The 16,915-nt window shown below is 36.1% G+C and overlaps 1 protein-coding gene across 3 annotated transcripts; it reads right to left on the bottom strand.

The window, feature by feature from the left end:
• Positions 1 to 5,690: 5,690 nt before the first annotated feature.
• Positions 5,691 to 15,708, bottom strand: LOC147913420 (keratin-associated protein 20-2-like). Of its 3 annotated transcripts, none has more exons than XM_087417832.1 (2): positions 15,660 to 15,708; positions 5,691 to 5,839 (listed from the first exon to the last, which is right to left on the bottom strand). In XM_087417832.1, exons 1-2 carry the CDS (start codon positions 15,706 to 15,708, stop codon positions 5,691 to 5,693), a joined length of 198 nt encoding a protein of 65 aa, XP_087273958.1. The 3 variants fall into 3 exon arrangements, with proteins under 3 accessions (XP_087273958.1, XP_087273960.1, XP_087273959.1); XM_087417834.1 differs by having other exon boundaries at positions 5,691 to 5,788; XM_087417833.1 differs by lacking the exon at positions 15,660 to 15,708 and having other exon boundaries at positions 5,691 to 5,870.
• Between the last annotated feature and the right edge of the window lie 1,207 nt (positions 15,709 to 16,915).

The raw sequence follows: 16,915 nt of genomic DNA, 5'->3' as shown, positions 1-16,915 counted from the left end.
AAACTGTAAATTGCTCCTCTAGAAGCAGTTACTGAGTGGTTAACATAGTCAGACACTGGGCTATACATACCTTGAGCATACACTAGTGAGCAAAACACCCTCTTGCTCTCTGCTTGAAGGATACCAAGCAGATACCAAGATCTCTTTGGTTATTCTTTTTCCGTGCATATAATCCACAATATTTTTAGGAACTTCTATATCAATGACTAGGTTTAATATTAAATAGAGATGTATGTCTTAGCATTGGCTGAAAAACATTTCACACACACACCTTACATTTAAAGAAAAAAATCATATTAATAAACACGAGTAATGAAATATATTAGCAAATTAATTATACTGGATCTACTCTACATAGCTGGAAAAAACAAAAAACCTCATAAAACTCTGAGGATTGAACACAACACAAATGAGTTGCCTCTAATCCCCACTGAACCCTCAACACTGCCCGTAAACCTACCTTTCCACTCCAGTTGGTTCCTTCCCCCATAGCCACAATCATGCCAAACATCTGTCTTTCTTTTAAAACACCGTCTCACTCTCCCGTTCTCTCACTCAAGCCTAGCTCCACTTCATTTCACAGATCAAACAGTCACCATCAGGCAGTAACCCTGGCAACTCTCCACCGTCTCTCTCTCATCTGCACATTATTCGCTTTGAAATTTATTTCAAATTCAATATGTGAAAAATGTTAACAACAACAAAAAAAGACGAAAAACACTGATCATCTTACCTTTCACCCATCACACACTCAACGTTTTTTCTCTTCCCCATGGTTCCTATCTTGGCAAAGAGCTTCAAAAATCACCAGCTATCCAAGCCAGAAACCTGGATTCATACCTGAGTCAAGCTTCTTTTTTCGCATCCCACGAATTCAAATTAATTCTCATTCATTCCTTCAACAAATAATAGAGAACATTTACCTACTTGTTTTGGAGGTAAAGCAGTAGAAAGAAAAACAAATCCCCCATCTCCACTGGGCTAGCATTTTAGTGGAGGAGACAGACCATAAACAAATATAGACCTAATTTATCCACTCAATAAATATTTACTGAGTGGCTACTAGGTGCCCAACATTTTCCCAGGCAGTGAGAAGCATATTTAAAGGAAGTAAACAAGGCAGACAAAAGCCCCATCTTCCTGAAAGTTGCATTCTAATGGGGAAGGAGGGCAACCAATCAATCAACCAATCAAAAAGTGCATGTTACATAGTGATAGTGGTAACTGCTAAGGACGAAATATAAAGCAGAGGTGGGAGATAAGCAATGATCTATTGGGGATATTGCAAGTGTAGATAGATTGGTAGGGAAGGCCCATTCTAGATAAGTGACTTTTGAAGAAAGATCTGACGGATGACAGCATGAGCCATGTAGCTGTCTGGGGAAAGAGCATGCCAGGCAGAGGGAACCGAAAGCACAAATGCTCTGAAATGGTGGCATATTAGGCTCCTTTGAGGGCCAATTTGCCTGAAGCGGAATGAACCAGGGAGATAGGTGAGGAAGATTGCAACAGAGATGTAAGATCATTTAGGTCTGTGCTGGACAGTTAAACTCTTAGCAGCACTATTTAAAACGTAATTTCACACATGTACAGAGGGGGGTCATAGCAAGGGCTTTGCATTTACGCTGAATCAGGTGGAAAGCACTTGTTCAGGATAGTATGAAAACATGTTTCTGTTTTAGGCAGCATGTTAAGACGGCCTCCAAGAACATCCCCCTTCCTGGTGTCTACACCCTGTGTTACTCCAGCATCATCAATATGATTGGTTTGACTCCTGTGGTTAGGCTATTTCATATGGCACAGTCGACTTTAAGAAAGGGAGACCATCTGGGTGGGCCTGACCTAATCGCATGAACCCTGTAAAAGTAGAGTTTTCTCTAGCTAGGAGCAGAAGACGAAGTCATAGACTCGGAGCTTGAGGAGGGTTTGACATGTCTTTGCGGGCTCAAAGGTGGAGGGGGCCATGTGGCAAGGAATGTAGACAGCCTCTAGTTGCTGAGAGTAGCCCCCAGCTGTCAGCCAGCGTCGAAACGGGAACTCAGTCCTACAACCATAGGAACTGGATTCTCTCAACAACCAGTATGAGCTGGGGAGCAGATTCTTCTCCAGAGCCTCCAGATAAGAGCTCAGCTTGGCTGATGCCTTGATTTCAGCTTTAGGATACCCTGAGCAGAGAACCCTGAGACACCTTGCCAGACCTCTGACCTACAGAAGTGGGAGCTAAGAAATGGGTGCTGTTTTAAGCTTGTAAGTTTGTGGTGATTTGTTAAGCAGCAATAGAAAACTAATATAGTCTCTTAACCTTCCTATCTTGAATGCTCTTAACACTCAAATTCCTAAAATTAAATCATTAGTAATATCCCTAAACTTCATATGTTTCATTGCACATTCATGATTCACAAGGAGTTCAAAGAGAATTGAGAAAATAATACCATATGAAATATGGAATATGAGTCCACTATGCATCTCAAAAGTAACTATATGAGAGATTGAGCTTCTAAGGACTTGCTTTATGACCCTTTAGTGTGGAGAGAAGATTGACACTACTTTAATCCCACATTCTACCTGTTGACCTTCAAAAGAACATGTTGTTCCTTATTCAAAGAAAGTTTTCTCCTCTGTACAGATCAGTAAACTAAAGTTAAACAATGTAGCTTCTAGTTCTGGTTATGTCACTTAATGTGACATTGGACATTTTGTTTAAATTCATTTTGAAAATAGAATAAAAATAACTTTGTATAGTTCGAAAAGCAGTCATAAACATTGAGCAGAAAATACACAGGAAAGTGCTTTGAAAATGGTAAAAGAGAATATAATATTCTTTACTAAATAAGGATATTCTTAAGTAACGTTGTATCTAAGGAGAATTCAATGAAAGCCTTCAGCAATATATTTCTGATTAAAACCTATGATCACCAAAATAATATCTTTCTGATACAATTGATTCTATAACTTTAATCTTCTTAAGATTTATGCTGGTTACAAAACAGGGCACTGACTCTTTTAAGTTATCTCTCTTCAATTTCATATCCCCACTCACAGCAATTCCCAGATAACTGCCACCATTATTTTTGACGATGGTTATCACCTGTGAAGTTAGACGAGCTTCCCAGGCAATCTAACTCCACCTTCCAATTTCTAGTTTCCAAATGAATCTCTACTGAAAATGTTGAATGAGCACCTGTCTCCTAGAGAAACCTGCATCTAGTTATTGGTTTGGGGAAACTGGGATGCCTAGAGCACTCAGGCTAATACTAACACTACACCCCAACAAGTTCTAAATCCTCCCTTCTTGTACTTTTCTTTAATACTAAGCTCAAACAGTGTCTTTTGGTGAAACTTTCACTGATCCCATGAGACTTGATTAGATGCTCCTCCTCTGAGGTCCCGTTGCACCCAGTACATAAATCTTTCTGAAAAGTTAACACAGAGAATTGTAATTATATATTTATTATCTGAATTTCCATCTGACCTGTTATCTCATCAAGATCTCAGGAAACGTTTTATGTCTTTCTACCTCTAGTACTTAGTACAGATTGGGCACAATGTGATGATATATTATTCTGGGTAGATGGTTGAATACATGCATGATTGAATCCATCATGAGTGGCACCAGCCACCATGGCATCACCAAGCACAGTAAAACTGAAAAAGCTGGGGCTCTTGTTGACACAATTAGCACAGCCATTTTTCTTAGATACCCAAGTCCAGTTCATCTAATAATATGGATTTTTTAAAAAAGTGGACTGGACCAGCCCAGTGGTGCGGTGGTTAAGTTTGTGCATTCTGCTTTGGCAGCCTGGGTTTCATGGGTTCGGATCCTGGGCGTGGACCTCCACACTGCTCATCAAGCCATGCTGAGGCACCATCCCACATACAAAATAGAGGAAGATTGGTCCGGATGTTAGCTCAGGGACAATCTTCCTCAAGCAGAAAGAGGAAGATTGGCAATAGATATTAGCTCGGGGCCAATCTTCCTCACCAAAAAAAAAAAAATAGTGAACTGATGTATAATTATGCTATAAAGTTTGTAGAAACTTTGGTATTGGTCCCTTGAACTTGTACTGCATGTGATATTCTGTATCTCATGTCTAATATTTGTTGATGATGTCTGTTGCTACTATTTTATGAGTCAACAGCTAAAGACACTCATTATCAACATTTTCAGTAATACAAGCAGAGATACTAATATATTTGTCAGGATCATCCTATGTTCTTAATAGAAATTAAAAATGGCATCTTTTTTTCAGAGATCATGTGCTTCTGTCTTTGATCAGTTTGGTTTATAGAATCCAAAGCTAAGGATGCCACTGTCATGAATTAATATATAAGTAGGGCAAATGTTGACCTATTTTTGTTGTAATAGCCTGAATGCAGTTGTCTTTCAAAAGCTGTCATTCATTCTGAGATATTTTAAGAGAACTTTCTTCCTGACAACTGAAAAAAAATGTTCCTCAGAGAGACAATAAGAGTTCCATACAATCTCCGTTTTTGTGGGTTTTATCATCAGTGAAGCAAGTCTTGTTCTAAAAAAAAAAGTTAAATATAAAATGAAGACATCAACTGGAGGTACAAATAATAGATAAACAGAGCAACCAAGAACAATGCAGGCACTTCTGGAAACTTAGAAATAGAACTGATGCTCAAACACACACACTAGAGACAGGGACTTTTGGTCCTTTACATAGAATCACAAACTGAGATACATAAACATAATTAATCTGATTATGAAGTAAGTAAAACTAATCAAAGTAGGACATTTTGAGGAGCAAACATCTACAGTATGACAAATGTGTATTTCGGCACCCAACGTAAGGACTTGCTGAGCCACATATCCAAATATAACATAGAGCTCTGGGCTCCTGGTGACAAGAATAGCAACTTAGCGGATCAAGTGCTATGGAATTCTGAAGGCTGTTTGAGCTCCTTCACTTGGCATTTAGGTGAGACCAAAAATGCAGCCATAGTGGAAGAAATCCATTAAGAACACAGCTTCCAACAACACAACAGAGTTGTGTCCTGCTTGGAAACAGCAAAAGACAGCAGGGTTTTGAGTACAACAATGGCAAATGGTGCAATAATGTTGCATAATGGTCCCGCTGTGAAGATGTGAGATTGGTTAAGAGCAGCTGCAGCTGTGTCCATATACTTTTAACAAAGTGTGAAAAGACCTGCTGGAAAATCTCCCTACCCTCGCCGTCACCTAAGATTACAGCGATAACGCCACCGTCAGGAGCTTTCACAGGGCACACGGACACAGATTGCAGACAGACACACGCATAAACTCACACTCCATGCTTTGTCCATAGGGAAAGCCTGTTGATGAGGAACAGACAGCTATGACACCTTTCAAATGCCAAAGTAAGTTTAATGTAAAGTGAATTTTCACATATCTCACATGACCAATTTGGAATAAGAGTTCTGCCAAAATATGTATCCAAAAGGAGAATTGTTACCCAAACAGTAAATCTCCCCCCCAACCCCAAAATTAGAATGGCAAGTTCAGACAATTTTTATCAAGTCAGTCCTGGTAGGCTGAAATCTGAAGGTCTATCACGGCAACCAAGGATGGGCTCATCGTTGTTTAATCTGAGAGAGGCATCAACGGAATGAAGTGTGGAGAAGGTAGAAACAGCAGCAGGGAACAGCTAAAAGTCCTCAGTTGTGTGCAAGGTTGCGGGCAGGATTTCTCAGTAGAAGCCAGAGGACCAGTATCTTCCATAGTAACATGGGCGGTAGCAGCCGTATCCGTAGCCCCCATAGCCAGCACCGTAGCCACAGCCCAGACCTCGGAAGTAGCCATAGCCACAGCCCAGACCGCCAAGGCCGTAGCCCAGACCTCCATAGTAGTTGGGGTAGTAATAGCTCATGGTGTCAAGAGTTGAGGATTTAGGTGAGAACAAAGTGTTCGCTTGCAGAATATGAACTTCTCTACTTCCACTGGGCCTTTTATACACCCTCTGTAGTGGGTGTGACAAACAACAAGCAATCATGCTGTGTCTTTTATCAACTAATTTGTATGAAAACCATGTCATTAACATGTGTTCATTTAGAGGAGAGGCTCTCACACCCATTAGTTTCAGAATTCCTTTACTGTTTTCTCTAAATTCTTTAAGGTGTGTTATATGCTTTTAATAATAAAAAAGATTTACTGCCGTACTTAATCTCTGTAACCAAGCTTCATGAGTTTGCATAGCTTGAAAGCCACACATATTACTTAAGCTTGTTTTGAAATAATAACATCATCCCTCTACAGATTTCAAACACGATGTACAGAACCCCAGGTTGCAATGAGCAGGATTTAGAGGTTCTATCGTGTTATCACCGAAATTGTCTTGATTTTTGTCTTCGGAGAGAATCCAAATGTCCAGATAAATACTACTTTTTGTTTTATTTCTGTTTTTGGACAGGATTGATTTTGGTATTTGCTAGTAAATGATGTTTTTAGCCTAATTCATAGCACTGTCATTGGTTTGAGCATTTTTATGTGGTTATACGGCATTCGGTTTTATGTGCATCAACATTTCTTAAGCACGAAATATCTGAAATATGTTTTCCAATAAAAAAATAAGTATGTATATAATTTGTGTGTGTGTGACACCTATGTGCATTATATTTAGTGTAAAATATGTATATTTGAGGCATGTATAGTAAAATGTGTATATTGAAGTATGTTTAGTATATTAATGTCTAAAATACATCTATCCTTTGTTACTTAATCACTTCTCATACTCTCTTTAATTGATTTCTTGAATAGTTCCTAATAATATCCTAGGTTCAGGAAAAGACACGTCAAGAAGTATTTATCCACTACTGCAACTACTGTTATTTATGTGAAACATAAATAACACAATGTGAAGCGTCGATGATATTTTAAGTTCTAGACTAGAGACTGTAAATATGTAAAAGTAATAAGCAATCCTACATTCTCATTGGTTCCAGTCTGACCAAACATCAGAGGTGCTTTATAAACTTTTATGTTCTGTTTCTTTATTGCCATACACAATACCCAATTACAGTGATATTTTTGTTAAAATATATTTCCATCTCTATCTAGTTATTGCTGGTGGTATAAAGAATGATGATGGTATAAAGAATGATGGTATAAATATGGCAGCAAAGCTCCATTTACCCAGGAAAGGATCAGAGTCTTTAAGAGATGGAATTATTAGAGGCAAAATACATTAATTTTCTATGGATGGAGATTTTTAAAAATATCTGATATTAAATCTCTAGATCATTTTCTTTTTTTTTTTTTTTTTTAAAGATTTTATTTATTTATTTTTTCCCCCAAAGCCCCAGTAGATAGTTGTGTGTCATAGCTGCACATCCTTCTAGTTGCTGTATGTGGGGCGCGGCCTCAGCATGGCCGGAGAAGCAGCGTGCCGGTGGGAGCCCGGGATCCGAACTCGGGTCGCCAGCAGTGGAGCGCGCTCACTTAACCACCAAGCCACGGGGCCGGCCCCTCTAGATCATTTTCTTGACACAATTCCAGTGGTGATAATACTTGAAAAAGATAAAGACATAACTTTTTATTATTAAATAACTCTATGAACATTTTGCTATAGGAAAACTAACCATTCTTTATTTCTATGTTGTCCAAGATGATTGCTTCAATTTACGTGTACTGTTGAATTTTATCATCCATGTTGTGAATGAACACTAAAATAAAGCAAGGATTTCCATAATTACTCCAGTTATTGATCAACTTTCTGTGGAGGATGTTAATGCAACTGGAAAAGAAAATAATCTGAGAAATGATATAGTGGAATGTAAATATTATTATGAAATTGATGATATGGTCACAGTTGGAAAACATAAGAAAATCAAATCAACTACAATGAGAGTAACAAAAGACTACAATTAGATGGATAGTTATAAAATAAACATTACAAAATTATAGACTTTCATGTGCACTAACAAAGCCTTTTAGAAAGCATAATTGAATAATAGCTTATTCCAATTTCAAGAATAATGTCAAATAGAGCAATGGATTTAACAAGAAATATACATCACATTGGTAAAAAACTTTATGGAAGGACGTAGAAGACTTGAATGAAGGATGAGTTATGCCATCTATTTCATTATATGGGAAGATAAAATACAGAAATGATTATAATCTTTCCCATTTTAATTCATAAATATAACAGGATCCTAATTGATATCATAGTGTGATTTTGGGGGGAAATTTCCCAAATTATCGTAACATTTATCTGAAAGAAGAAAGTAGTTTTCCACACTAGAACTTTTCCAGTAGATATTAAAATATACAAAAGAAAACAGCATGGTACTATTGTCAGAATTAACAGTTCATGACAACACAATAAAAAGGCTGGTTTTGCCTCATGTTCATTTGTTCCTAGTGTTTTATTTAGGAATTTTACAAATATAAAGAAGGGTATTGAATTTTTAGTTATCCTTTGTGATATCTTTTTTAAGTTTAAGTACAAGAATAATTTTAACTTTACAAAATGTATTTCTGTGTTGGTCTATGTGATCTTTGAAAGTCTAGAAAAAAATGCCTTGAAAAGATTTACATTGGATATGTTTTCTTTAGCTTTCATAATTAATTGTCCATTCTTTCTTGAAATATTTATGGAGCAAGGCATGACTTTTATTCAGATATTTTCAATTTCTTAGCATTCAACCTGAATGCTGTTGTCCTATATTTCAGGGGAAAAAAGCGTGCTGTAGTCCTTAGTATATCTTCTTGCTCATATTTAATTTCATTATATACACAAGCAAAATTTACATCATGAGATTTTTTTTTATTTTTCTGGATTCCTCCAACCAACTGATCTATTTATTAACTCTACTAATTTTCCATATTCTTATTTTTTAGTGTTTGCTTTAATTTTTATTATTTTGTCTTTCTCTTTCAATTTCTTTGTAATTGCCTTTTTGGTCTTCTCCTAACTTTGAACTACATAAATTATTTTAAATTTTATTCTTTTAATTGTTACTGTTAAATAATGAACGTATTTGAAGCTCTGCATGTTTCACTTTATATGGTGAGACAGAAATCTAGATTTTCATATGCAGTGTTCTTACTTTCTAAATGTTTTTTTGTCTTATTCTTTATGTTTTCCTCCACTCATTACTTAATTAAAATACATATCTCAATAAAGTTTGTATTAAAGTAATCTCTAGTTTTCTAGCATCATGGGGTGATAAATATAATTTATTTTTTATTTTTGTAAATTATTAAGCTTTTTCTGGAACATAGAATATGCTTGCTGTTTTTATAAATATTCTACAAATCACCTATGGCTAAGAACATTACTCTCTTTCTACAGCATCGATTATATTTTTTATTTCACGTATGTCCATTACTTTTCTGTACATAATCTGTCCTAAATTTATGATTGTGACATAAATTATCTAACGTCAGTTGAATTTCTCTTAAATTTGCCTCTTTCTACTATTTCCCTTCCTATTATTTCAAGCTCTACTGTCTGGCTCACAGATGACAATAGCTGTTGTAACTTTATCACTAATTGCACTCTTATCAATGTGTAATAATACATTTGGACTATGTAACACTTTTCATTTATACTTTATTTCAGAAGACCTTTGTTGTACTTGTTTTTATTTTGTTTTGCCTTTTATATCTTTGGCTATTTTTTTTTTAATGTATATTTACCTTTTTTGTGTTAAAAGTGGATGACCACTACCGACATCTAGTGGCAGCATACTCCAAATGTATGAAGTAATTATATTATTTGCTAGAATTATTACTGATTAGATAAATATTATATTTGGAACAATAAAGTAATGATGCTTTAGACATTGTCACAAAGCGCTAGAACTTATATTCTTCAATGTACCAAACCATTGAAAAGGTGGATAGTATTCTTGCAAAGAAAAGCATATGAACACAGCATTTTAGATATAATCTCAAGAGATGTATGGGCAACCAGTAATTCAAAGCTCATGAAGTTAGTAAAAGCTAAGTTAGAAGATTTTATAGGCCAGGCATCTTGGACCTTGTATGAGACACTCAAATTACTAAAGTATTGAGACACTGAAGGATTTCTTAAATAGCAAAAAGCATTAATCTTACTATTTCCAATTTCCCTTTACCCATAGACAAAATGAAGATAATCATTCTCCCACATATTGTAATAGTCAAGTTTTTGAGTTATGTAGTTACTTTCAGAAAGGGCTACATAGATCAACCATTTGAAAACCAAAGTTATGTTTATTAGAAAGGAAATTTATTTCATTTTTTGACAAACTTAGCACTGGAGTCTTTTTTAGTAGTACTAAATAATAATTTATTACTAATATTAATACTAAAGAGTATGGGCCGGCCCCGTGGCTTAGCGGTTAAGTGCGCGCGCTCTGCTACTGGCGCCCGGGTTCGGATCCAGGCACGCACCTACGCACCGCTTCTCCAGCCATGCTGAGGCCGCATCCCACATACAGCAACTAGAAGGATGTGCAGCTATGACATACAACTATCTACTGGGGCTTTGGGGAAACAAAAAAAAAAAAAAGGAGGAGGATTGGCAATAGATGTTAGCTCAGAGCCGGTCTTCCTCAGCAAAAAGAGGAGGATTAGCATGGATGTTAGCTCAGGGCTGATCTTCCTCACAAAAAAAAAAATAAATAAATCAAACTGTAAAAAAAAAAATTAAAAAAATAAAGAGTATTAGTCTATCTCTAGTAACTCTAGTCAGTAAGGAAAGTCTTGACTAGATTCCTAGGCATGCAGTGCAAACACGGCAGCTAGCATAATCAAAGTATTCACTGATTAAGGAGCTAAAAGGCTCTAGTGAGTTTCTTTAGGATACTGGAGTTACACTGAGGGACCCAAATAGTCTTCAGGGCAAAGGTGACATTACTATAGGACTTCAAGTACTTCTAGCCACGTTAGAATGATCAAATACATTGTGTGATGACTTTATTAAAGTATCTTAGTCTGACATGATTAAACATTCAGTTTATGTCTTCCCTGTGTTCTGATTCTTGGCCCAGAACACAATTTTCTGATTATTATCAGTCTTACCATTCCTTATGGGAAAAGAGCAAACTGATTATATTAGGTTTGAGTCCTTTGGCCATTTTGACAGTGATTTCTTGGGTAAATTAATAAATTGGCCTCTGATTATGATTCCATTCCCCATATAAAATAGAGATGATGTGGTAATACAAAGCTGTACAGTGATGCATCGCTTAATGATGGGGCTATGTCATGAGAAATGCATAATTAGGCTATTTCATCATTGTATGGACATCATAGAGTGTACTTACACAAACCTGGATAGTATAGCCTACTACACACCTAGGCTATATGGTATTATTCTTATGGGACCAATGTTGTATATGCAGTCTCTCGTTGACCGAAACATCATTATGCAGCTCGTGAACTGTATTTCCATTTCCCTGTGACAGTAATTTGTCTCTGTAAATTAACAAAGTGATCTGATTATAATTTGGATTTCCATGTAGGTTAACTACAAGGAGAGTTTACAAATCAATCACACTCAAGTATTACCGTTCCTGCAACAATTATTTCTTATTGTATATTAATAAGTTGGCATTATGTTTTATAGATGATCCACTTGAACTTGTTAATGTTGGTCAGCCCCTGAGAAACGGATTTGCTCTCAATGTACTGACTGAACCAAACCACCTAACTGAGCCTATAAGCTGAACAGCTAGACTTTGGATAGGGATAAATTTATCAGGGCAATTAATGTTTTCCTAGGAGGCTTCTAGAGATTTGACTTTTTATTCCCAAGAGATTCTGGATACTTCTGTCTGTGCTCTGTGAGCTAGGAAGAATTAATTATGCAATAAAATTATTTTTGTCAACATATACCTTGGACTAAATCCTGTATCTATTGTATTCCAGAAACTATATTTACCCAGCCCATTTCTTTAATGCATTTACTGAGCAATATTCTGGGTTACCCCAGATGGACAAGCTCGAAGACATATATGATCAGCTACTGCAATGACCCTCGTGCGTGTCTCAGTGATGCGCTCCACTCCCTGATCTTCTATGGCAACCGCAGATTGCTTCTGCTCTTGTTATTACTGGTTTCTCCTTTGATGTATTGGTAGGTTGCTCCACTCTCTGATGTTCTATGGCAACCACAAATCGCTTCCACTCCTGTTATTACTGGTTTCTCCTTTGATGTATTAGTAGGTTAAATTGTGTTTTGCTTTGCAACTAGATATCTTTGCTTAATTCGTGAAGTTCATTATATATCTCTCTAACATTTTTTAACCTCATAAATATACCATCAGGACTGTCTCATGTTTTGTTTTACATGTTTGAAATTTCTCTCTTGTACTCTATTACTCAGAAGACTTTTACTCTGTAACCAAGACAATTACTCCCATGTCAATGTCCTGGCAGCCTGACTGTTCCAGCAAACACTGAGACGGTCCACGTATAAACAGTAATGTAAAATAAAACAGACTGCATCAGCAACATGGGGCAGTTGTTAATTTTGAGTTTTCTTAGCTCTTTTCTCTTATACTAAAAAACAGATTGATCTAAAGTCCACAGTATTCAGTTTTATGAATGCAATCCTCATATTCTCTAAAAAAGAAAAAAACGTATAACAGACACAGTGACATTCATAAAATTCTACTGTTAAGGTAGCTAATTGTTGAAGCACGTGGCTTCCCACTTAACCAAAACATAGAATTCCTGAATTCCTGGTACTCCTCCAGAAGGTTAACCTAGAATTCAATGGGATGAAATAATTGTCTGAAGTTAGTGGGAGAAACAAAATTTATACAGCATTCTTGAATGTGATGCTCCCTTTTATTTTATGTAGAATTTTCTAAAATATATCCTGGGATAAATTCAAAGTAGCATAGTCAAACATCTGGACTGTAACATTTTTCTCCAACCACAACAGGATTACATTTACTGATGTGTTCTTTGTAGTTATACCATCTGCCGCTGTTGAGGAAGCTGGTAAGAATAAGTATTCTGAAGTTTATTCTTCTGATTACAGGAAAAATAAAACCTGACTTTAAGGAGTTTGCATCGTCACATTACATTCTCTTTACTGTATAGACATCACTTACTACATTATACAGTATATTATGAACACTCATGGAAGTATGTTTTCTCAGGACCAGACATAATATCATCTGGGAAGCAGAATTACTTCTATTCTATGGACACTAAATCATGTAATTAATTTCTGTGATACCTACCAGAAAATATAGAGCCAAAGTCATGGATCATTCCTAGAGAACAAACAAAAGACTCCAAAGTATACAATACATGTAATAATTATAAGAAGTCATCCGAAGGATAAGATAAAAAACAATGATAAAAGTGTATGCACAAAGAAGATGTTCATCTCAGAAGTTTTTATAATAAGAAAAACAAAAATGGGAAACAACCTACATGTACAACAATAGAGGAATAGTAAAATAAAGAAAGTTGATAGCATGGAACACTATGGCAGAATTGAAGACAATGTTTAGTCAGCCCTCCAACATGAAATAATATAAAATTAGTAAATCACGGTAGCTTTAAATTCATTCATTCTCACATTTATTCATTCAACAAATATATTTATTGTACATAAACTGTAAGGTCCTGTTTTAAGCTTTGGGGATACTCTAATGGAAAAAAAAATCATTTTAATGCCATGGGGAGGCCCTAGTGACTGTATAATGCTAACTAACAAAAGCAGTATACAAAAATTGCTATATGATTTCAATGATCTAAGTTATATAAAATCTCATAAATAAAAAAAAATGGGCCAGGGTTTAATAATAGCATACACCTTATAGGATTGTTGTGGGGACAAGAAGGATATGACAGTAAAGAAGTAAGTATGGTAGTTCTTACAGCATAAGCACTCAGTAAGTGTTTGCTATATTATTGTGCAAAATGTAAGTAAGTGAATGTTCTTCCTTAAAACAAGTAGAACACACATATCATAAGGTTGCTGCATACAGAAAACATTCACCTAATTTAAATGGACCAAATGTCTCATGGATGTTTTGAACAGAACCAAATGTTCCTGCAAATATCAAGGACCTTTTGGCTTAGACCAAATGTCTTATGGATGTTTTTATACAGAACCAAATGTCCTGCAAGGAAAAGGAAAGCATTCAAGAAGGCATTGTGCATGGCAATTGGAAAAGAGATCCAAGCAGGTATGGGTAGAACACTAAAAGCATCTACTACGTGTAGCTTGGACAAGAACTCGGGTTATAGTGGTGGAGATGGCAAGAAATGGTTGGATTCTTGATATGTTTGAAAGTAGAGTTGATATAACTTTTTGATAGATTAGATGTAGCCTTCAAAAGAAAGAGAGTAGTCAAGGAACTCAAAGGTTTTTGGTCTGAAAATGTGGATATGTAGTGAACTGACATGGGAAAGCTTGTAGGTAGATCAAATTTTCTTCGGAGTAGAGGAAGACGAGAAATTTAATTTTAGACGTTTTCAGCTTAAGATGACTATGAGATATGTAAGACTTATATAGATAGTTGGTTGCACGAAACTGGTTTTCAAGTGAGAGATCTGGGCTGGAAAGAAAAAAACAAATTCATGGGCTTGAATCTGTGTAGATGGTGTTTAGCACCATTATGATGAATGAGATCACTGAGGTATGGGGTACTTTGTGTCATCAGCTAGATTACTCAGATTAATAAATTCCCCAAAGGAAAGGAAGTGAATTCTCCATTTGATGAGATTAAGGAATAGTTGTTCTGATTGGTTCGTGGCAATTAAAAGACAGTCCTAGCTCCTGCTTTTCCTCTTGGACCCGCTTTGGCTCAGATACTTAGGGTCACCTACCTAATATCTGCTCTGCCATGGCAGGCCATGATCTTTCCTTTCCAATTCTATTCCTTCAACTTAGTAGAAAAATAAGAATCTTGTAGGTCCCCAGTACTTGGTGAAGGAAGAAAGGGAAGGAGGACTCTCTAGCTTGTTCTTTAAATAAAATTTCTCACTAATACCTCACAATTTATTACCTTAGGTTCCTTGTATTTATTTATCAATAGATAAGTAATCTTATAGTTGTCTTCTGAGGTGAGTGATTTTATGCCCCAAGGTCTCCAATAAATAGCAATTGAACTATTTACTGTCAACACCAAGTATTTAAGTAGCAGCTGCAAAAGAAAAAAAATAGCTAAATGCTGCTTGTTGAATCTCACCTAATCGTCTATAAATTTTACTATTAAGAGAAAATTTTCACCCAGGCAATCACAAAACCACAGAGGCAAATATTAATGAGAGAAATAAACAAAAAGTAAAGACTCGTCATGATGTCAAAATCAGATGATGTTTGAAATAAGGTTGAAATTTTTCTACATAAGATATTAAAATAAAATTACTTCAATGTATTAAGGTTACATAAGAGGGAAAAAGGTAAATTCTAAGTTAAATGAAAGTTATCCATTAAGTTTGTTCAATCTAGTGGATGAAGCTGAAATTATAAAGTTTTGCATGTTGTAGATGAGAATTTATTTGCCATTGTTAAAACTAAACATAAATCAGAAGGTATAAAACAACTTGGAGGTAAAAACATAGGTTCAGAGATAAATGAGTCCAAAGGGAGAAGCAACAATGCAGGATTTTAAGTAGAATCCATGGGACCAATACGTTCCAAAGTTGCCTGGCTGTCAGCAGCTTCATCCTTACCCACCACAGCCATAGTTACATCCACAGCCGTAGCCACAGCTCAGGCCACCATGGTAGTTGCCATAGTAGCACATGATTTCAGGAGTGTAAAGTTCCTGTGAGAACCACCTACACAAGCCCTTTTACACCCACTCAGTAGACCACTCCTTCACATTCTATAGCCTAATTGTATGGGGGAAAATATCATTAATATATTTCTTCAGACAAGATAAGGTCTGCATGATCATTAAAATTAAAATTTCTTTGCTCTCATATCATGTATCTTTACTGAAAAATGATTATGTCAGTTACAAAGCTGTTGCTTCCTTCCTAACACAATTCATAACAAGACATCTGTTATTCATCAGTCCCAAACATTTGAACCTATTCCACATCCCAGACACTGTGCTAGGGATTATGGCAAGAGAGACAGAGTTTCTGACAAGTTGTCTTCAAATTCAGTTATGTCTCATACATAATACAAACTGTACCTTATGTTCATGTATCTTGGAAATGATAAAGTGTATCTAACTGGCAGAGTCAAAGCCAGAAGAACATCAAAGTTAGAGGCAGACCCCCAGCTGACCCACATGATTTCAGCATGTTACCTTAAGGATATTTTTCCATCACTATGCTCACCCAACCCCAAAAACCAAATGCTTGTGACGTAGTCTAGATATGTTTAAACTCATGTATGAACTTGGTTCTTCTTAAACCTTTTGTTGTGTTGTTGTTGTTTTATCATGGGGTTTGCCATGGAGTTCCCTTGTATCTAAACTTTCATAGTCTCTGGAACAAGATTGTGAGGCTATTTCTAGTTTCAGTCCTCAGTGAAACTGTGAATCCTTGTGACCTTTGAATTTCTTTCTCTTTCCCACCTCCATGTATTACTTTTGTTTCCTCCCTTGCCTGTATAATTCTCAGGGACGATACAATGCTCAATGGCTTTACAGAAAAAAACAAAACATTATATAATGTTTATTATTGACGCTAGGTACAAAAAACTTAAAGGCAATTAATATTAAACTTAAGTTATTGTTTCAAAGGAGCTAAAATCATTGTAATGCAAGTAAGCTACTTTCTGGCAAACTTACCTGATGCAGGAGAGAGCTTTGATAACTGGAGAGACGGATGGTTATGGTTATGGTTATGAGGTTGATATATTTCACTTTCACTTATGCTCATAATTCAAGGACAAAAAAGCAAAAACATTCCCATTTTACTGGCACCATAGGAGGGTTGGTTGAAGGACCAAAGTTGTCTGTGGCCCCTAACAGATGCCTGCATCCTCTCCTATACTCT

This window comes from Ceratotherium simum, chromosome 27, assembly GCF_057802395.1.
Source record: "Ceratotherium simum simum isolate JZ-2026a chromosome 27, ASM5780239v1, whole genome shotgun sequence".
In the NCBI taxonomy this organism is placed as follows: Eukaryota; Metazoa; Chordata; class Mammalia; order Perissodactyla; family Rhinocerotidae; genus Ceratotherium; species Ceratotherium simum.
The sequence above is the reverse complement of the archived record's forward strand: the minus strand, read 5'-3'. Positions and strand labels throughout refer to the sequence as shown.